General features: G+C 36.9%; 1 protein-coding gene across 11 annotated transcripts in view; it reads right to left on the bottom strand.

Moving 5' to 3' along the window:
• The window catches only part of LOC103706601 (protein PHYLLO, chloroplastic), a 114,680-nt gene that overhangs the window by 88,691 nt on the left and 2,707 nt on the right, over positions 1-23,282 (bottom strand). For 6 of the 11 annotated variants that reach the window (XR_003385634.2, XM_026804481.2, XM_026804480.2 and 3 more), the window contains exons 3-5: positions 12,506-12,723; positions 10,837-10,954; positions 7,319-7,435 (exon numbers count right to left, since the gene is read on the bottom strand). Coding sequence is in view for 10 of the 11 variants with exons in the window: in XM_026804481.2 (XP_026660282.2) it covers positions 7,319-7,435; positions 10,837-10,954; positions 12,506-12,723 (453 nt within the window). In the remaining variant the exon portion in view is untranslated. Of the gene's footprint in view, positions 1-7,318; positions 7,436-10,836; positions 10,955-12,505; positions 12,724-21,963; positions 22,050-23,282 lie in introns of those variants that run through there. The other 5 variants (XM_039132121.1, XM_039132129.1, XM_039132126.1 and 2 more) reach the window with 5 other exon arrangements.

Raw genomic sequence — 23,282 nt, 5'->3', positions numbered from 1 at the left:
CAGCCTTTGGGTTTCACTTCCAGTGATAGAGATCACAAGGTCTGCAAGCTGCAAAGGTCCATCTATGGACTAAAGCAAGCATCTCGGAGTTGGAACACTCGTTTCGATGATACAATCAAAACGTTTGATTTCATCAAAAAACGAGGAGGAACCATGTGTTTATAAAAAGGTTAGTGGGAGTGCTGTCGCTTTTCTCGTACTGTACGTAGATGACATTCTCCTGATTGGGAATGATATTCCCATGCTAACCTCGGTCAAGGTCTGGTTGTCAAAAGAATTCTCCATGAAAGACCTTGGGGAAGCATCCTATATTTTGGGAATAAAGGTCTATAGAGATAGATCTAAAAGGATGCTTGGCCTGTCACAGAAAATGTACATAGAGGAGGTGCTGAAGAGGTTCAGCATGGAAAACTCCAAGAGGGGTCTTTTACCCCTAAAGCATGGAATTCATCTCTCCAAGAAGATGTGCCCCGACACACCTGAGGAGATTCAACGCATGAGCAAGATTCCTTATGCATCGGCAATAGGAAGCCTCATGTATGCCATGCTATGTACACGACCTGATATAGCTCTTGCTGTAAGTGTCACAAGCAGATATCAGTCGAATCCAGGTGAAGAACACTGGACAGCTGTGAAGAATATTCTTAAGTACTTGAGAAGAACTAAAGATTTATTCTTGGTTTTTGGAGGATCATCAGAGTTAAAGGTAGAAGGGTACACAGATTCAGACTTCATGACTGATGTCGATGACAGGAAGTCAACATCTGGATACGTGTTCTTGTGCAATGGTGGTACGGTGAATTGGAAGAGTTCTAAACAACCGATCATTGCTGATTCTACTATGGAAGCCGAATACATCGCCGCCTCTGAAGCTGCTAAGGAAGGCTTCTGGTTCAAGAAATTCATTGCAGAGTTGGATGTGATGACATCAGATGCCATAACACTCTACTGCGATAATAATGGCGCCATAGCCCTTGCTAAGGAGCCAAGGTCTCATCAGAAGTCTAAGCATATAGAGCGGCGCTTTCACCTCATACGCGACTATGTGGAGAAGAAATATGTAGAGGTGCAGAGAGTAGACTCCGCGGATAACGTGGCAGACCCTTTCACTAAGCAGCTGAGTCAGCAAAAGACTGAAGCCCACCTTGAGAAGATGGGCCTAAGATATATGACCAATTGGCTTTAGTGCAAGTGGGAGATTGTTAGATGTATGCCCTAGAAGCCAATTTGGCTGACACATTGTTGATTCTAGGGACATAATTTTGTACTTGACTATTTATTATTGAATAAATAAAAGGCATCTTTTTCATTCATATTGTTTATGTGTCTATGAATCGTCCAAGAAATTAATAAGATGATGATACATATTCTCAAGAGTTGAGAATTTGAGCCATGTATCATTGGTGATTAATTTCTAAATGCTCCTGATCAAAGGATCATCACGAGGACGGTGATCGATCCGATCAGTGCACAGATCACTCTCCTTCTGGATGGACGAGACTTGAGTCCACAGTGTAGGGACACTGAAGTGATAGTGCAGGTGCTTGTTAGAGAACAAGGGTACTGAGCGTGACCAATACAAGAAGTCACTTGGATGTCTATCCACTCGTCAGTGACTTGCTTGATGTTGCAGTAGTGTGACTGGTCCTTTGACCTGCGGTGCTTCGGCTACTCACAGTGAGGTTATTGTAGTTTGACTGCACACATACATGGTCTCTAGCCATATGGGTCCATGCAGTGTAGATTGGCTGCAGTAAGTTCACTGTAGGAGTAGGGTATGCACCTATATGGAATCTATCGACCTTGATAGATAAGGAGAGATCCTATGTGATTTATAAGACTGAGTTCGTAAGACCTCGGCCGGGGCAGTATACACAGTGGAGAAAGAGTTTTTCACTATCGAACTCGAGTCAAATAAATCTTGACATATGACAGACGATGGGGTTTGACGAGTTGTCCATGACCTCCGTCCTGTAGGGATCCACGATAGTAGGACTGTATCACATGTTAACTGCACCTAGAGGTTCATCATTCCATTCTGCTGGGTAGCCACTACATGCTGCTAGGTGTCACTGGTGGATGGTGGGACTTATAGGGATTATCTTGATGATCGATAAACCCTAATGAGTTGAGTTGGAATCGTTCCAACCCATTGAAAGGAGTTTTCAATGATATAGTGATAGAGATCACAATATATCTCACTACCAGTCAGAATAGAACCTATGGGGTCACACACACTAGAAGTATTGACCGATCCGATGGTTGAAATCGTGATTAGGAATCACAAGAAATCAATTTGATTGATAAGAAGTTGAAGAAGAAACAAAGGGAATTAATTAATTAGACTTAAACACAAATCCTACTTCAGGAGGGATTCCTAGAGTCCTAATTGGATTAGGGCTGGGAATCCTAGTTGGAATAGGACTGGAATTCCTACTTGGAATAGGATTCCTACAATCCTAATGAGATTAGGAATTTTGAATTAAAATTGGATTCCTACTTGGAGTAGGATTCCTAGGAATCCTAATTGGATTAGGACTTCGGATTCAAATCTAATCCTAATTGGATTAGGACTAAATACATCCTAATATGGATTAGGGTTTCTTAAGTCACAATTAATTATTAATCTAATGAATCAATAAGACTCCTAATTGGATTAGGATTGAAGAGTTCAATTGAGTCAAAATTGATTCAAGTTCTAATTGGATTAGGACTTACCTAGATTGGATCCATTGGTTCACCCTTGGGCTAAACCTAATAGGATTAGGGCTTGACCACATTAGGGCAATGCAAACCCTAATGTGGACTAGGGTTTACCAAGAGGGAGGGGCGCAAGCCCCTCCCCCTTGATCCATTGGTGCGGCACAAGAGAGGGGGCCGGCGCCCCCTCTTTGGAAAGATGTCTAGGGTTCCTACTTAGTAGGAACCCTAGATGGCTATAAAAGGAGGTGTGAGGCCGGCGCCCTAAGCATAGAAGAACTCCTCCTTCTCCTTGCCGTGAGCCTCCCTCTCCTCTCTTCTTGTGATCAGCCGCAAGCAAGGAAGACCAAGGCCAAAGGTTGGCGGCATCCTCTTCCTCCCTTCTTCCTTCCAACGCAGGGAAAAGAAAGAAGGCTGCGTGGGGATTCTTCTTCTTCCTCTTCTTCAACCTTCTTCTTCCTCCTCTCAAGCACTTTCAAGAGTTGAAAGAAAGAGAAGAGATCAGCCATCAAAGGAGTCTTTGCAAGGGAGCTAGCACCCCGGGAAGACAAGAAAGCTTTGATCGGTTCTCTACTTCGTGTGGATACCCGTAGAGGCCGGACGTTTGAACGGCTTCAAGCGAACCCTCTCCCATAACCACGAATTCAGATTCGCGGTGATCGTCTACCCGCGCAAGGTGAAGATTTGATCTTCCTATTGTTTTAAAAGCTTTAATTCTTACCTAATTACGAAAGGTCTCGAAACAAGCGTTCATGCGATGAACGCCGAACCCGTGTATGCCGATTCCGCTGCCATCTGAAAAATTTTTGAAATATCAGCGGCATGGGCGGGTTCCCAACAACCGGAGCCGCGCGCGCGCGGGAAAAGTGTGGCTTGGACCGGTGCGAACCGGGCCGGTTCGCACCGGTCCAGGTACAGAACCAATCGATTCCGACCCAGTTTGGGTCGGAACCGTTTTATACCCCTATACCGGACCGGTGCCGACTGGCACCGGTCTGGTACAGGCTGAACCGACCGGTACAGATCGGTTCCGCAGACCATGGGTAGGAGGTTAGTAGGCTATGGTTGTCCTTTTAGTAATTCCCCCACACCAGTCTATGGTTCTCGGAACAGTCTTCATTACTCTTCAACTTAGTCCTACCATCAGCTATTGCTTTCATTTATTTTTGTACTCTTTATTTTTCATCTTTTTCCATACTTTTGGAGAAAGCAAGATTTTCAGTAATGACACCGGCCCACATATGGAAGCTCATTGGTATGGGTTGGGTTGGTATGTCACATCCTGTACCAACATGGTATGCTGCTGGATGCGAGAGGGCAGTTTTACCATGTGTAAGTACAGTGCTAGCCCCCACATTATAATGATACCATATTGGGTTGGTATAATATGCATGGTACCAAATGGTATAGGTTGGTACACAGAACATTTGGGAGAAAGCACATAGTTCTAAAATGTTCTTAGAAGAGCCACAACATGAGTAATCAACAACTTGAGCTCTGTTTTATGTAATTCAAACAAGATCCGCCAAATTGGTACCAGGATCCGTATTGGTCGGCCCATCCACCTATTACGATCGTGCCCTAGGCACGATCGTGGAAGAAGGGTTAGGGAGGCGGCGTTAGAGGGGATTGCCGGAGAGGACCGAGCGCCGGAGAGGAGACCGAGCGCCGAGATCCGGCCGGCCGCGAGGGAAGCCCTAAAGCCCTTTTCTTCGGAGAAGACTCCCCACAAACCGGGTGAAAAAGCTTGGGATCCGGGGGGGTTGTTCACGGATTCTTCCACCCATCTCTCGCCGGAAAGGTCGCCGAAACACCCCCATCGGACCGAGGTATGCATGGCTCACCTCTTGTGTTTCCTTTGCTAGGGTTAGGTTGTGTTGGATTGGGATTTTGGCTGGCTAATCATCGGGGAAGAGTCCGAAACAGGGTACCCCTGTTTCGGCCTCTCTCTTCCGGATTTTGCCGCCGGGATTGGCCGGGATCCATGGTAGTTGGCCGTTGATCGGGTTTGTGTGGAGATTGGTGATGGATTTCTAGGGTTTGTTGGGGATGGGGATTGGTGGACCGAGGGCTTCCCTCGTGGTTCCTCCTTCTTCTCTCCCTCTTGCGTCGGTTGGCCACCGGCGGTGACGACGGCGGGGGGGGCCACTGGGGTTGCTGTCGGGTGGGGGCCGAGCCACTGTTATGATGGTTTTCGGTGGATGATTGGAGGAGGGGAAGAGTGGTCTTCGGCTGATGATGGAGAAGGGGGGACCCCTTTGCTGGTTCTTGGGAGGAAGAAGAAGAAGAGGAGATCTCTTCTTCTCCCTTTCTCTTGGCCGGCCACCATCGCCGGCGACTGCAAAAGTGGCGGCTGGCGATGGTTCGGCCAGTGGTGGCCGAGGTGTGTCGTGTGGGGAAAGTAAAGGCGCAGCCACCATGGCTGCTGCCTTGGACTAAGAGGTGGAGGATGGGAGACATATTCCCATCCGTGAAGAGAGAAGGGTCTTCTCCCCTTCTCTCTCGTCCACCCCTTCTTTTGGTCTCTTCACCAGGACCGATCATCGTCGCGGCGTGGCTGCGGCCACGGCTAGCGATGACATAGGCTGGTGGTATAAGGGTGGGAGTCGGGCCACCCTGACTGCCCTAGATTTGGAGGGATTGAGATGTTTGGGGACCTGATGATGGACCCCATAGTAAATGTAAATCATGGTTTAGAATATTTAAATATTAAATAATTTAGTTCCTCACTCACATACTGGATAGGTGGACCAGTACTCACTTGAGGAAGACTTTCGACGACTTGGTGTGATTTATAATTGATGTTGTAGGGAAAGAGTCAGCGGTGCTAGGAGATTTTGATCAGGGGACTCAGCACCCTAGCGCGTATGTTGTGATTCGGATCCGTATTTAAGTCAGTCTACAATTTCAGTAAGAATCCCTGCATCTGAGCACCTCAATGCATATATTTGATTTATCATTGGATTTATTTTATAATTATGTTGTTATTGTTTTATGAGCTGATACGATACCTATGAGGCGCGCATTTTGTTTATTATGAAAATATTGAAATAAATTCATTTGGAAAGAAATAACATATTTCTTGAGGATTTATGAAAATATGTGATGTGATGGAAATGTGATTAAACATGTAAAACTAGACATGTAAAATGGGTTGGAATAACCTTGTCATGAGATAGCCTCTACGAGCTTATGCGTAGGATAGCCTCCACGGGCTTACGCATAGGATAGCTGCCACGAGCTTATGCGTGGGATTTGTGCAGTCTTGGACTCGGACATGATCTTGGTTAGTCCAAAGCCAGAAGTGATAAATTCTAAAGCTTAGGAATCAGAGTAATACGTGAATGGATCACATAATGTGAAAAAGAATTTATGTATATGAAATGGTTATATATACTTGTTGTTTATTAAGCTTTTGAAATGATGAAATGACATTTATTTGTTATGATGATTTTATCATTATTACTGTGTGAGGCTGTTAAGATTCTTACTGGGCTGGAAAAGCTCATACTACTCTTACTTCCTTTTTCAGAGGCACTGGATTTGTAGAGTCCATCGGGTGGGACGAGAAATGAGATCAGCATGGAGTTTGACTGCTAGATAGATAGAAGTTAATTTATCTTTTGCTTATGGACATTTGAAATTATGTAATTAATCATTACATTTTGGTTGGATTTGATTTAATTACATTAATCATTAATTTTGGAATTTATATGAATATCGTACCTTCTAGGCCTTACATGATCTCTAGGGTTCTACTTTAGGGATTATGTGGCCGTGTCATGTGGTCGACCCGAGTGATGGGTTTGGGGCGTGACAGTCCCTAACCGGGTCGGCTCGATACAGGCCGAACCGAACAGTTCGGTCTGGTTCGGCCTACCTTGAATTCAAGTGGCTCTAGGCAAGGTTTGTTGTACCGTACTGATAGCAGTCTCATATTACGCCAAGCATGCTGTACCGTACTGATAGCAGTCTCGTATTGTATCGACACTTAGTACGCCTTATCGTCTTATACCATACTATATACCGACACTATAATATGATGGAACTAGTATATAGGGTCCGATACCAAGACGGCAAACTTAGAATCTACTATTATCCAAGTATACCTGTTATTTTGCCTCAAATCCTGAAAAGAGGAAAACATTACAATTGGGGCAAGGAGAAGTGAATTTATAACTTTGCAACTGTACCAATTTACTGGTTGTTCCAAGCACTCAGGTACAATTCATTAATCATATAAATATCAATTAGGACAGAAACATGGACAGATTATCCAAGAGCATATATAAGGCTATAATCCGATGGATTCAAATAAAGGCATTCAACAAGGTGAGCCTTTCCTCCTGCAAATATCTTAATCAAGAGCATCAATTTCAAATGACAAACTTACCTATTTTCATAGTATGTTTAGCACACAGAGAACAAAGAATTTGGAACAAAAAAACATCCACAAACTTCATCACATATAAAATTACATTGACAAAAAAGGCAAAGGAAGCCTGAGCCTAGCAGCTGAATGAGTTTTACGTTCAATCAGATGTATTTGCATATCTAACTGCGGAAAGTGAATAGAAATGGCATCGTTGTTTGACAAAACTACCAGCAACCCACATACCTGGTGGAAATATAATTCAAAGGTGTGAACCGCTCTCTCAAAAGTATATGATACAAAATCATCCCAGATCAGAGTAGATGCTAATAAAGAGAAGCCCTCAAATTCATTCAGCTCTATCTGGGGAAAGAGCATCTCAGTTTTAAAAGTGTGAAAGCATAAAAAGAAAAATGTATTGTCAAAATGTATTGTCAAAGGCCAATTCACAAAATAAAGTAGTAGCCCAGAGACTTAAAATGGAAGACAGTCCAATATAACCTAGAGTCTATGCCACCATCAAGTATCAATAAGACTGCATTGAACAGTTTCTGCACAACATAAGCGAGCTACTTTTAGATGGGAATGTTGGAAGGAAAGATGATAAAATGGTAGCATACAAGAGAATGCTCAAGTACTTGAGTAAAAACTAGGAAGAAGAGATCTAGAAATATTTTGCAAAGAAAGCTAAACCATAGGACATATAAAAGAAAGTGAAGCTAAACATGTAAGCCTTTGCTCAAGAATTTTAGCCATATGGGCTGTAGGCCATTGGTGCCTGTAGACATTCAAGTTGGGGAGTCCAAAAACTAGGGGAGAGATCCAAAGTAGACTTGCATGAATCAACTGAGATGTATCTTAGGAAAACCTTCTAGTTTAATTTAGGTTCATGTTGTTTGAATTTTGTGATGGTTGGTGGAATCTTTTTGCAGAATTTGGGTGGGGGGAGGACCAGATTTTCTTAAGACATAAGCCAAAGTTATTAAAAGGAGGTAATAGTAGGGACCAAATGGCATAAAAGTGCTATATTGGTGGCATAGTTGTAGTTATGACAAGTAAATGTCACTAAGCACCGAATTTGTACCACAATAGCCCCAGTAGGGAGCAGAAATAAAAAAAAAAGTGAGAATGCGAGAAAACATGTAAAGCTATTGTAAAATTGAAGCACCAATAACTAAAAATGGCATGGAAATCATTAGTTTAAATGAATAAATTATATGTTTATTACAATTATTTTAATTATGTAGATATTTCTTCCAGTCACACTCGTGTGAACAAGTTTATCATGAAAGAGGTTCCATGCTAGGCAACAAGTTATGAATGAGGTTCCTAACAAGCACGAGTACCAATAACAGAAATATACTCATTCAGCTTTTGTGAATAAGAAACTAATGACACCACAAATCCACAAATCATTATTGTTACGATTTAATAAAAAGCACTCGTATGAATAATCTTTTATTACAACTATGATTCTAATAAAAAGCACTAGTATGAATATATTTTTTACTGTTACAATTTATACAACTTTGATTCTAATAAAATATGGCAGCACTAAAAAATGTTAATTTGAAGAGGAGGGCAGAATCAATGGTAGCTAGAGCAAAAACAAGACTCTGAGATGAGTGTCTCACTATAGGTGAAAGATTACAGTCACTAAGGGTCACAAACTTGTCTGATTATTAAGGAATTTTAACGATACATTTTGGTATCTGCTAACATCAAGTATTGAAGCATTAACTTTTAGGCGGCATTTGGTGACCTAAATAAGATCACTTTAGTGATCTTAGATCACTAGTATTCTCATCCCACGTTATCTGATCCTCGATGATCTAAGATCACCGTGTTTGGTATGCTATGCGCCAGTGATTAAAGATCCTTGGATATCCACATTAACCTATTTGGAATTCCATGGGAATCCAAAATCACTGACTATGTAATACCAAAACTGCCCCCGATATATTCCATATATTTTGCAACTGTTAAACAGAATCCTCAAATAAATCATTGGAAGACACATATGAACATAAATCAAATTATTGAAAGCTGTCATTACAGACCAATTTAACAAGACCAAAATTAATCAAACCTATCAAAGTAACTTCAGGGGACTAACAAACCTTCCCAACTAGAAGAATTTTTTATGGGATTATCAAAGCCTTCCCAGCTAGAAGCTTTTTCTTCCAGAGATCGGCATTTTGGAGACACTTTTCCCGTAGGACCGAGGGGCATTTTTGTCCCCATATTTCAGCCCAACTACCTTAGGGTGATCTTTGAAATGTGTCCTCAAGGATAGGTTTAACATCCATGGGTTGGGTGGTGATTTTAGGAGTGGGGATGATTTGGGATCATCGTCACGTAAGATCACTCGGTGCAACCAAACATGGTAATCTTGTTACCTCAACCCACATCACTATTGATCTTGGGGTCATTACCACATCCCAAATGCCACCATAAATGAATTTGCAAAGCAAATTGTTCATGGTCTTATTTTTGCATAGATGGCAATATGTAATTTCCATATGCATGGTCTGGAAATAAGATAAAAACCAGTAAAGTTAATTTTAGATGGGACCACGAAAATTCTTAATGTAACTTAATTATGCATCAAAAAGGATTCTAATTATGCATCAAAAAGGATTCAAATTATGCATAAAAAGAAAAATTTTATGCCTTGCAAGCTTAAGCTTTTGAGATCAATTGGTCAGTTAGCATACTAATCATAGCTCAGGTTTGCTAGAGGTCACAAGTTGAAATCACCTCCAAGCTAGTTATTTATTTAATTTCCTTTGATGTCATCTTGTTGTCAATCTCATCTCCACATGCATGATCCAGGCCACACATGAGGAGGGTATTAAGCCTAATATACATCATAGAACCTTGTCCTATCAGCTCAAGCTTTTAGGTTCAATTAGCAACTCACCATATTATAATAGGCCAAACTTAAGAAAAATCATAAGATATTTTATTGAAACAACGAATTTCTCATTGAAGCATCTATTTGCTCATATTTGTGAAGATCACCATGTTGATTAATTGGTCAACATATGGATATAATACTCATGGTACCAGTACCGCAAACCATGGTCAGAACAATGGGAGGCATAAAAGTGGCACGAATTGGAAACAAAGAGATGGAGATCCAACATGGAACAAAAATCTAAGAATTACTCAAATTAGGCGAGGTCATTGACTCTATGTTGAAGGGCTTAGAGAAAGATGAAATATTACTAAATTAACATGGATTGACATTGTGATAGAGAAGTAGAAAACGTAGGCCAACATTGATTGAAGTTGTCATAGACTCATAAAGGACTTAGAAAAATTTGCAGCAATACTGAAAAAGCTGCCTTTAGTAGACTAGGTGAAACGGGAATATAAAGTCAAGCCCAAAAATAGTTGGAACATGGATTGATCGCTTTGGCTTTAATGATTATTAATATTAATTCTTTAATATATTGATGATGTTTGGTTCTATAATCGGGTGATTTTCTACAAATACTTGCAACTTAGATATCATGTGAGAAAATGATGTTTACACCCCCAACATCTTTTATTGAAAAAAAGGGAACTTTTATGTGATAAAAAAAGGGTAAGCCAAGCATCTGCCATGTCTGTGAAAAAAATCAATTGGTACATTTTGCTGGTGTTTTGAATCATATCCCAGTTTAGCTTTCTTTTTTGGAGAAAAAAACAGCAACTAAAATATGTACAAGCAGGCAATCACAAATATACTGCAGTAGGTAGAGAGATGCTAATTTCACCTGTGGAATAAAGAAGAAAAATGAACCAGCCCCATCCTCCATCATGAATGATTCCTTGTTATAATGGATACCTATGAACCCATAAGCTCTTATCAGGGGCGAATCAACTGAAAGGTATCTGCATAAGAATCAATTGACGTGCTGCTTATTTTTGCTAGTTGCCCTTAATATCAGTTGCTGTTACATGATTCCTTTTAGAAATATATTCCAGCAAATGAAACAAGCATGGGTGTGGACAAGAAAATTAAATTTTTAAGAAGCAAAAAAGATTTATATATTACCATAATATAATAATAATGCCTATAAATCAGAAATAGGTTGATGAAATTTCATGTAATACCAGAGACTAGTTAAGTGATAGCAGACAGTAAATTTATACCAAAAGATCATAGAGGACTAAGAATTACAAGAAGCTTTAGTTTATCTAACCTCTGTACTTGTGAAGGCTCTCCACCTCAGCAGCCCGCATAAGCAAAGCACAGATTGCTATTTGGCTTGTCAAAAGGAAATATCTCTAACATTGCTTAGCAATTCATCCAGTACGTAGTACTTGACTGTTATATTTGATTGCCCTATATATGTTTGTGGCGATAATGGTTCGCTGTTTCGGTACAAGACTCTATACCAATACCATCCTATTACAGTGTTGGTACATAGTACGATTCAAGATAGCAAGACATACTAAGTGTTGGTATGGTACGAAAATGCGTATCGGTATGGTGCAGCAAACCTTGGTGGTGATCAATCATTAAGGGAAAATCCAATTTGTTCTTTACATGCACCTTGTTACAGGTTTGCAAAATGATTGTGTGATACACTTAGGAAAAACTAAGTAGGTTCAATGAAAAATGATTAGTTTACGTAATCATTAGAAGGTTCATCTTAGTATAGTTTCGGTATATGATTTTCCAGCTTAAATTTTTAATAGACTTGCTTTTTAGAAATAATATATCCTATTCTAGAATTAGCATATTACAGAAAACAAATGGTTTATTTTTTCATAAAAGTGCTGCACATTGTTAGAGCTACCGGGTACTGGGCTCTTCCATTATATTACAGATTTACTATTACTTGTACATGCATTCTGCCGACATTGCGTTTCGATAGCACATCCTAGTGTGATTGCATGTACTCTTATTGCTTCATTTGAAAAGAATGCAATTTGCAACAATCCACCTTTGATCCTCAAGTTTAGCACTAGGATGTCAGCTGGAGGTCATGGAGAAAACTGTCCAATTCAAAAAGTTCATGGTGGCTTTTGTCCCAGTCATTTTCTAAAACTGCTGCGTGCCTCTTCCCCACTTCCCTACGATTCTGTCATTTTCCTAGCCTGCTCTTGGATCTTTCATCAAGCAAATGCACATCTGAATGACCAAACAATATTTACTTCAGCAATGGTAATATGCATTTTGTATAGCTGCTTCCCTACTGTCTTGCTCAAAGAATCTCCTACACTGAATGGAAACTAACGTATTTATAATCAATATTTCACAAGCAAAAGCAAAGACAGTTCAGGGGGTCTTTTTTATTTTGTCAACATAGATTTTCACAAATCTATTTAGGAATCAAAGAAAGAGAAAGATAAAAAGAGGGAAAAGATACCCACTTCAGTAGCTATGCGTTCAACATAGCTGTGAGCATTATTTAGTGTATCAAAAGAAAAGCTCACCTTGCTATCAAATTACATCCTTTTCGGGTATGTGAAGAGCCATGAACATAAATTGCTGTCCCAATACCAGAAACTTCAACCATGCCATTTAATGAAGCCAATTCAAGAGATTGCTCACGAGTTTGTCTTGCTAAAAAATAAAACTGAGGAAACACTGACAATTCCTTGCATTGACAACACAGCCAATTTAAAGCTTTTGTACTAGGAGGTACCGCAACCTGTAGAAATGCAATCCAGTGTCACCTCAGATTCTACTCTCAAAGACTAAGAAGACAACTAAGAAGACAGCAAGATGTAACAACAACATGTATTTCCAAAGAAATCCAAAATTTACAACAAAATCAAGAAAAGAGAAAGTAAAGAAGCAGCACAATAAAGAATGCCATACTGCTTCATTAGCCTCTTGTGGAGTACTAATCAAGCATGCCAATGTACATGAATTCAAAAGGTCCACATATTTATCCCTTTATGACATATTAACAAAATGCAAAACTTGTGGCTTTTTATTCACAAAAAATTATGTCATATGATAAAGGGGAGATGGATTTCAAATTGCTCCAATTGGTTGGGCATCATAAATCTAAATAATATAAGTTATTTGAGCCACTTGAGAAGAAGATCTCACCACATTCCTCTCTTGTTAACATTTTCACAGTTCCTTTCAATCAAATTCCATCTCTAAGCTTCCCAACGTTTGAATAACTAACCTAAGCTGATAATTATGTCCATATTGGCATATCATCAAGAGTGATGTGTCATTTGTTAGGTTCTAATGGTGAAGAGGATCGTTTCTCTCATTAAGACTAAGGCTTTTGGGCGCACAAGTTAGCATCAATTTGGCAAGATGACTACTAGATGGACCATACAAGTGTTGGAAGTAGGGTATGCCCTAAAAGCCAAATGCATATTTAGCATAAAGAATAGTTGAAAAGTTATAATGACCTCCTATCCACACTGTAATATATCATATAGGATGTGTCACATTGGTCATAGCATCAACTGACACCGCCCCAAACCATCCAGTACAGGGCATACCATACCGTACCAAGTCAGACCAGTATGAAACTCATGTTTAGGCTGGTACAGACTCTGTATCATCCTATACCATCTTGTACTACCTTATGCGGAGATATACCGAGATGTGTACCAACCCATACCAAGATGTATCGACCCGTACCAAGATAAATAGTGAAAAAAATAGTTTGATGACTTTCGATATAGAGTGTCATACCATACTAACCCATTTTGTACCAAATTGATAATGCACCAGTACAGTATTCAATGCTAAGATTGTGGGCCTTGGGTCATAGAGTCAAAAAGGTGTCCAAGAGTGCTAGGGGGTTTATCCAAGTGGACAGGATCCATAGCTTCCTATGGATAAATCTAAGTACTCGAAACTTATAATTATGGTTGAGGTTGGTCATTGTACCTGTAAGGATGTCGGGATGGATAGTAATGGCCCAGAGTTATTTTTGTGGTCTGGAGTTATTTTTAAGAACTGGTATGCATGTCAATTATTGATCTTATATGGAATATATATTTTGTGATCGGAATATAACATTTTATTCTATAAAAAGAGCTTTGATACATTTTGGATTTGGACACTCAGCCTAGAACTCACAATGGAAGCTAAAAGTTGGCACTTTGATTGTTTCGGAACTTAATTACTATGGACCTACTCCGCAAGAAGTTACGTGCAGTAATATGGACCTCCTTTGCAAGGGTTAAATATAGTATTATGGAACTGCACCATGGGGGTTAAGTATAGTATTTCGGACTTACTCCGCAAGTTAAGTGCAAGATCATGGACCTACTCCATAGGGGTTAAAGTGCAATATTATGGATTTACTCCATAGAGTTTAAGTGCAATACTATAGATCCTGCCACGGGAATAATATGGTCATAGTTAAAGGTTGTTGAGTTGAACGTGGATTTTTCAATCGGGCTTATCAATATAAATATGAATATTTGAGCATACTAATTTTCTAGATTTGTGTTTTAAAATGAAACGATTTTGTTTATATACTTATCTATGGTAAAAAAATACTTATTTAATTATTACACTTTAATTTTTATATTTTAATTATCACATAAAGTATCTAGTTAAGGTATTCATTACTTACTGGGCTATTGAGCTTATTATCTTGCCTCTTCCTTCCCTTACAGAATAAAAGAATTAGTCATGGATGGGGGTACTACAATGGATATGGTTGCAAATAGGTCTAGTTGAACCACAACTGAGTAGCTTAAACCTGATCCGACCCATTTTAAAGGACCCATAGGGCCAGGTTGGGTTATAAAATTCGACCCTTTCCATGTTTTAGGTTGGTTCTAGGTTTATTGAATTCTAACTCGTGATAGACAAATTCCCAAACCTCAATCGCCCTAAAACTCTCTCTCGAGCCCTCCCAAATCCCAGATTCCTAATCGCTCTCTCAGTCTCTCTTCCTATATCCCATATTCGGAATTTCCCAACACCCGAATCCCTTGGATCCCCGAATACACCGAAGAATCCCTTGCATCCTGCTACTTAATCGGTCTCTTCAACATTTCAATCAGCGTCTAGTGAAACCCCTGTCGTCTGACTACATTGGTTTGCTTCAAAAGGGTCTCCCAAGGTAACCTCCCCCTCCATGAAGAAACCCCATGTCGATCAGATCTCCTCTTCTTCCTTGACCATCTCTTCTTCTCTTTCAAGGGGGAGAAAGATCTCTTTATCCTCCTGCTTGCCCTCCGCCTCCACCATGTTGATAATATATCCTAAAACCCTAGGTTTTTGCCTAACCTAAATGTTACCTTCTTCCTCCTAAAACCCCGAGGCTATATTTTTGGCTCCTTTCAACCACTGATATTTACTTTGTTCTTTGCCACAGTATAGCTCGTAGCCTCGGCAAGGACTGTTCTCCAAAATTAGAAGACTCCTAGTCCAAGAACCCTTCCTTTTCATGCATTATAAAATATGCCTTATCCTTGAGTTGGAATATACTCTCAACTTGTCTACCCAATGGCGGAAGCTCAAATTTATTTCTTCTTAACTTTGTTGATTATCCGTAGGATATGCATAAGCTTGTAATAAGAAGACTTCAAGCTTCTCACTTCTTTCTATGCTTCATTTTTAGTTGCTATTTTAATTAATTTTGATTAGTCATTTAGTTTTTCATTTATTTTTGTGTTTCTATCATATTTAGTTGCATTTCATGCTTATACATTTTTATTGAATTGTCTGCAAAATAGATTAATATCTATGATGGGTAGCAATGAAAACACAGTTAAAGTTTCAAGTGCACTTGGTTGTAGTAGTTCTCAAGCTGTAGAGCCCTCTAATATAGATAGCTCCAAAGCAAGCAAAAAAAGAAAGCCAAAGATATGGAATCACTATATTGAGGTAGAAAACCAAAAAGTCAAGGCTAAATGCAATTATTGCCATTTTATTTTTTCAGCTGATCATTATCACAAACATACAAAGAATTGTAAGTCAAAAAAAAAGTATTGGTAGGAGGCAAAAATAGTTAATAGGTAATGTAACTTCAAAGGATGGTGTTGCATTGAATGAGTTGACTCCCTAATCATTTGATCAAAAGAGAAGCCATAAGGATCTTTCAAGAATGGTATTCTACAAGAGTTGTGATTTACAACAGTTGAACATCCAGCTTATCGGATGTTTGTCAGAAACCTTAGGCTTGAATTTCCTGTTGTTTTGAGGACAACATTGGCATCTGATTGCTTTAAACCATATGAAAAAAGAAAAAAGAAGACTTGATGAGTTGTTTAAGGAAAAATATGGAAGAATCAGCTTAGCATCTGACATGTGGACATTAAATCAAACATTGGGACTAATGATTAAAAACTTAAAAAGCACATTATCAACTTTAAGATGGTTCCTTCACCACACACGGGCTTAGTCATTAGTGATTGTATAGCTAGCTGCATTTTATCTTGGAATATTAAGAGAAAGTTGGGTTCAATTACCCTTAATAATTTGTCAGCAAACACAATTGTGGCCATAGAACTTTAAAGATAATTTAGAAGAGACTTACTCTTGGATGGTAGGTTCTTTCAAGTGTGTTCTGTGCACGTATCCTTGATTTGATTGTGAAGAATGGGTTGAAAGTAATGGAGGATGTTATTGACAAGATCCGCAAGGCTATTAAATATATAAAATCATCTCAAGCAAGGCTAGAAATATTTATAGAAATTGTCAAACAATTGAAGATGAATGATACATATCTCATGTTGGATGATGCTATACAGTTCAAGAATGTGTTTATGCGACTTGAAACCCATGATCTTAAATTTGAAAATGCGCCAACTGAAGAAGATTGGTTTCAAGGCACTATTATTTGTAACTTACTAAAGTTTTTCTCTCATATAACTGAATCTTTTTCACAAACAAAAAACCCAACCACAAATTCGTATTTCTACAAAATTTAGAGAATGCAAATACTCTTGAGTCAAGAATTTAGGAGTTCAAATGCAGTTGTTATGAAAATGGCCTTAAAGATGCAAGAAAAATTTGACAAGTATTGGAAAGAATGCTCACATTCTTGTTGTAGGGGTTGTTCTTAATCCAAGACATAAGATGAAGCTTATAAAATATTGCTTTTAGAAAATCTATGGTAATAGTAATCGTGCTTCATTTGAGATCAAAAAAGTGTGTGATGTTCTTCAAAATCTCTATAATGATTATGCAATTTCATATGGTGGAGAAGAAGTTGCCCAACCATCCAAGTCAGAATTAGAGACCTATTTGGAAGAGAAGGTATTTTATGATCTCTAATTTGGATATATGCAATAAAATAAAACTCAATATTACTAATAAAAAAGACTTGTGATGTACTTTTTCGAAGCAGGCTCATCCACTAGAGGATCAAAATTTTGATGTTCTAAACTATTGGAGACTCAATGAATCAAAATATCTAATATTGTATAGGATAGTTCATGATATCTTGACAATTTCTATCTCTAACGTTGCATTTGAATCCGCCTTCAACATGCTAGCAGGGTTTTAGATGATTTTCAAAGTATCCTATCCCTAGATACGGTTGAGAGTTGAGACATTAATATGCACATAAGATTGGTTTTGAGACACCTTGCCTCATCTTACAAGTTCAAATTTTAGAACATCCATAAACTTTATCATATACTATGGCATTAAAACTTTACAATTTTTAATTTCGTAATTTTTTCATATGTAGATGGCCCACCTTCTCATACAAAATACTAGATTGAAGATTACGAAATAACGATTGTTATTAACACTGATGATTAGCTTATGCTAGTAACGATCATCTTCATTATTTTGTTTACATTGTTAAGAATGTTGTAATTTTTATGCATAATTAACTATAAATCTAAGGAAAAAAGGGATTGTTTTTTTTTTTTTGCAGCTATTTTCTATCATGTCTAGTTAGGGTTGTGGTGCGACCTTGCTAATTTTGGGACTTTGAAGACTTGCAATATATGCTTGATGATTGTTTTGATCATCTAGATATATGCATCTTATTGTTATTTAGGCTACATTGAGCCCCACAGACTCATATCGTGGCACACTGGACCAACATGTCAGTTAAGTATGATGCAATACCTACTGTCATTCCAAACCTTAACAAGAACTTCCATTAACATATCAGAATCCAGAATGCAACCAGCATTTATGATCCAAACTTGAACCTAATAGTTGCATAAGGATATATCATCTTATCTACATAATTCATCAATTCTTGTTTCATTAGTTGAAGAAGATAAAAAATGAAAAATCTAAGCTATCCTTTTTTTATTTACCCATTTTTTTATCTATTTATGGTTTCAGTCACCAAGAATTTAAAATTTTACCAAATAGTATGACTAATGCATGTTAGAATTTGAATGAGTTTTAAATGTTTTAAAGAAGTGTAAATAAAAAGGATTTGTAACCCCCAAATTTTTAAAAGAGTTGTTGTAACCTTTAAGTATTTCAAATTCCATTTGGAAGTTTCAAAACTTCCCATTATCTCTCATTATGGCCTTAATGAGGCCATAAGTATTCAACCGTTATGGTTGGATTACAAAAGGCCTATAAAGGAGCCATTCCTTGCATCTAACAAAAACACAACAAAAAAAGTCTTCTTCTTGCTCTCATAATCTCTTCCTACCTCCATTTTCTCTTTTACAATTACCTATATTATTTTATATTTTGGGCAACCGATATAGACTAGGTAATCTGCCTACTACAGACGTGCACTGTATATTAGGCCCGCTGTGAGCCGTTTGGGTTGTATCTTGGAGCCGTCGCTGACCGCCAATACCTACATGTGGGGAGGCAATAACGGTTTTAGGACAGTGCGTCTCTTGGCATGCCTCTCACACCTCACAGGCCAGATATTTTCTTACCACTATTTTATTATAATTGTTAAATTTTCTATTTATGTGATTTAAATATTTTATGAAGCATCTTGCTAGATCAACATTCTAAAGCCGTTGTTACATTGTTCCATATATATATATTCTGCAAGATGCATTGTTGAACACTGTTCTTGTTCATCTCTATTAGAAATCATTGTTCGATACACTTTAAATAATATATATATATATATATATAGTTTAGCTTTAGATTCTCAATTTTAACATTAAACTATTTAATTAAAAAAAACAGTTTACTATTTTAATCAAGAAAAACAGTCAACTATTTTAATTAAAAAAAATAGTTTACTATTTTAATCAAAGAAAATAGTTTACTGTTTATTTTTAAAAAAACAGATTACTGTTTTAATCAAAAAAACACTTTACTGTTTAATTAAAGAAAATAGTTTACTGTTTAATTAAAAAAACAGTTTACTGTTTTACTGTTTTAATAAAAAATAGTTTACTGTTTTAATCAAGAAAACAGATTACTGTTTTAATTAAAAAAACAGTTTACCGTTTAATTAAAAAATAGTTTACTCTTTTAATAAAAAAATATTTTACTATTAATAAAAAAACAGTTTACTATTTAATTAAAGAAAACAGTTTACTGTTTAATTAAAAAAAATAGTTTACTTTTTTAATCAAGAAAACAGTTTACTGTTTTAATAAAAAAAAACAGTCTACTGTTCAATAAAAAAAACAGTTTACGGTTTAAGTAAAGAAAATAGTTTACTGTTAAACCAAAAAAATAAAACAGTTTACTGTTCTAATTAAGAAAATAGTTTACTGTTTTAATATATAAAAAAATACTTTACTGTTTAATTAAAAAACAGTTTACTGTTTTAATTAAGAAAACAGTCTACTGTTTTAATAAAAAATAGTTTTGGCTAAGATATATATATAAAAAAGGAGGAAAAATTAAAAGGGAAAAGTTTGACTGATTAAAGTTATAATAAGTTTTGGAAGATCCAAAAAATTTAATTAGAATAGTTAAAAACAAACTCTTAGGATTTTAATTTTCGATAACAATTTGCTTCAAGCAATAAATGGTCATTTAATGAAAATTGTAACCATTTGCTTGCAAGTATTAAATCTAATTGGTGACATTGGTGTTGTTTTTTCCTTTACAATTATTAGTAAAGTTATTGTTACATAGTATATTATTAAGAGATACTCTTAGTAACATCTTGTTTACATTTATTCATTAGTGATGTTATTGTTATTATTTTTCCTTCACAGTTGAATATTCTACTACCCTTTTAAACTTTAAAATCTTAGAGTTTAAAATTTAAAATGGCAAATATGGAAGAAGCCAATAGTATTAATCCCGAAAAATTTAGTGGACAAAATTTTCGTAGGTGGCAAAGACAACTTAAATATTGGTTAACTGTGTTAGGATTTGTATCTGTTATAGAGGAACCACAGTCTAATCAAGAGTTACCTTCCCAAATGACTAATGAGCAAGTAGAGTATCACTGCTATAATAGAATGCTCAGTGCTTTATCTGACCACCTTTATGATGTGTATCATGCCACTACCTCAAGTGCAAAAGAACTTTGGGATGCTTTAGAGGCCGAATATGGGATAATAGATGCTGGCATTGATCGGTTTACTGTCTCAAACTTTAATAGTTATAAAATGGTGGACAATAAACTAATGGGAGATCAAATTCATGAGTATCAAGAACTTCTGATAGGAGTTGAGAAAAAGGGAACCAAATTTAGTGAAGATTTTAAAGTCTCCTGTCTTATAGATAAGTTGCCATCATCTTGGAATGATTTTGCTAGGACCCTTAGGCATAAACAAGGAGAGTTAACCTTAACCCAAGTCATAAACTCTCTTAGAGTTGAGGAGAAACATAGAGCCAATACTAAGAAAGAGGATGAAAAGACTCCTAAGGTGAACCTAATTGAAAATAACACTAAGAATTTTTATAAGAGAAATAATTTTCAACATAGGGGTAAGAACTTCAAGAAAAATAATAGGTTCCACAATTGTTCTAACCAAAACCAAAACTTCCAACACCGTAATAATAATAATAATAAAACATTCACGGGCAAAGGAAGTGAGAAAAGGCTATGCTTTGTTTGTGGGAGAACTAATCACATGGCGAAAGATTGCTTCTTCAAGAAGACTGAGGAGTATAAGCCCAAGCCCAAGTCAAATCACTATCAAAGAGATCCAAAGGCTCAAGTCTATATGTTGATGGATCAAGAAAATTCAGCCGAACCATCCTTTAGGTATAACTTTAGTTCTTCTTCTATCAATTTTACTTATGGAAATAAAGATTGGTGGTTAGATTCTAGAGCTAATGTATATATTTGTTTTGATCATGGTTATTTTAAAACTTATCAGAAATCAAGTGGAGGAAGTGTAACATTAGGTAATGACTCTGTTGCACATGTGCTTGGAGTTGGACACATAGATTTGAAGATGACATCTGGAAAGATCTTAACTTTGAAAGGAGTGCGACATGTTCCAGAAATCAGAAGAAATTTAGTTAGTGGGTCATCCTTAGTCCAACAAGGATACAAGGTTGTTATGGAATCCAATAAAGTTGTAATTTCAAAAAATAAAGTATTTGTTGGGAAAGAATTTATTAATGAGGGATTGTTTAAATTAAATATACTTTCAGAAGTTAAAGTTATCTCTTAAAGTATTTTCAATGTTGAATCTTCTAATGAATGGCATGAACGATTGGGACATGTAAACTTAAAGAAAATTAAAAGAATGATGGATCTAGACTTAGTCCCTATGTCCAATCTAAACTTTAAACATAAATGTGAAGTGTGTGTACAAGCCAAACAACCTAAAAGACTTTATAAGTCTGTAGAAAGAAACACTCAACTCTTAGAGCTCATACATAGTGATGTATGTGATTCGAACAGACCACCTACTAGAGCAGGAAATAAGTATTTTGTGACTTTTATAGACGATTGTTCAAAATTCTGCTATGTGTACTTAATAAAAACTAAAGATGAGATGTTTAATAAATTCAAGATTTATAAGACCGAAGCAAAGAATCAATTAGAAAGAAAGATTAAGAAACTCAGATCTGACAGAGGAGGTGAGTATACCCTTACTAATTTTAGCATCTTCTGTGAGGAATATGGAATAGTACATGAAATAACTCCGCCATACTCTTTCCAATCTAATGAAGTAGCTGAAAGAAAAAATAGAACTGTAATGGATATGGTTAATGCGATGTTGATAAATTCTAGGCTACCTGAGAACTTGTGGGGAGAAGCGATTCTTACTGCATGTTTCATATTGAATAGAGTAACTGTGAAAGATAATAATAAGACCTCTTACAAAATTTGGAAGAAAAGAATACCTAATCTTAAAATCTTGAAAGTGTGGGGGGTTTAACAAAAGTAGCAATCCCTGAGCCTAAGTGAAAGAAGATAGGGCCTAAAACTATAGATGCTGTCTTTACAGGGTATGCTCAAAATAGTAGTGCTAATAGATTCTTAGTTATAAACTCTAAGATTAGTGAAATTTCAAACAACACAGTTATAGAATCTAGAGATGCTACCTATTTTGAACATATATTTCGTTATAAAAATAAAATTTCACAACAAGTAATAGATAAATCATCTACTAATGATAAACCTTCCACTAGTGCAAGTGCACCCAAGGAACCAGAACCACAACCACAATTAGAGTTAAGAAGGAGTAAAAAGTCTAGAATAGAGAAAAATTTTGGAGACGAATTTTATACCTTTTTAACAGAAGGAGATCCTACTACCTATAAGGAAGCTATGTCTTCTTTGGATGCTCCATTTTGGAAGGAAGCTATACAAAGTGAGATAGAGTCTATTATTCAAAATAACACTTGGGAGTCAACTAATTTACCTCCTGAAAATAAAGCTACTGGGTGTAAATGAGTGTTTAAGAAGAAGTTAAAACCTGATGGAACCATAGACAAGTACAAAGCCAGACTAGTAGCTAAAGGTTTTATACAAAAGAAAGAAATAGATTACTTTGATACATATTCACCTGTATCTAGGATAACTATGATTAGAATTTTAGTTGCCTTAGCATCAGTGCATAATCTAGTGATTCATTAAATGGATGTTAAGACTGCCTTTCTAAATGGAGACATAAATGAAGAGATATATATAGAGCAACCTGAAGGTATTGTAGTTAAAGGTCAAGAACATAAGGTCTATAGGTTAGTTAAATCCTTGTATGGTTTAAAACAAGCTCCTAAGCAATAGCATGAGAAGGTTGATAAGGTGATCTTAGAATATGACTTTAAGATTAATGAATATGATAAGTGTGTGTACTGCAAAGAGAGTAATGGAAAACATGTGATCTTATGTCTTTATGTTGATGATATATTAATATTTGGGACAAATTTGGAGATAGTAAATGATGTTAAGTCTTATCTTTC

This window comes from Phoenix dactylifera, chromosome 1 (genome assembly GCF_009389715.1).
Source record: "Phoenix dactylifera cultivar Barhee BC4 chromosome 1, palm_55x_up_171113_PBpolish2nd_filt_p, whole genome shotgun sequence".
In the NCBI taxonomy this organism is placed as follows: Eukaryota; Viridiplantae; Streptophyta; class Magnoliopsida; order Arecales; family Arecaceae; genus Phoenix; species Phoenix dactylifera.
The sequence above is the reverse complement of the archived record's forward strand: the minus strand, read 5'-3'. Positions and strand labels throughout refer to the sequence as shown.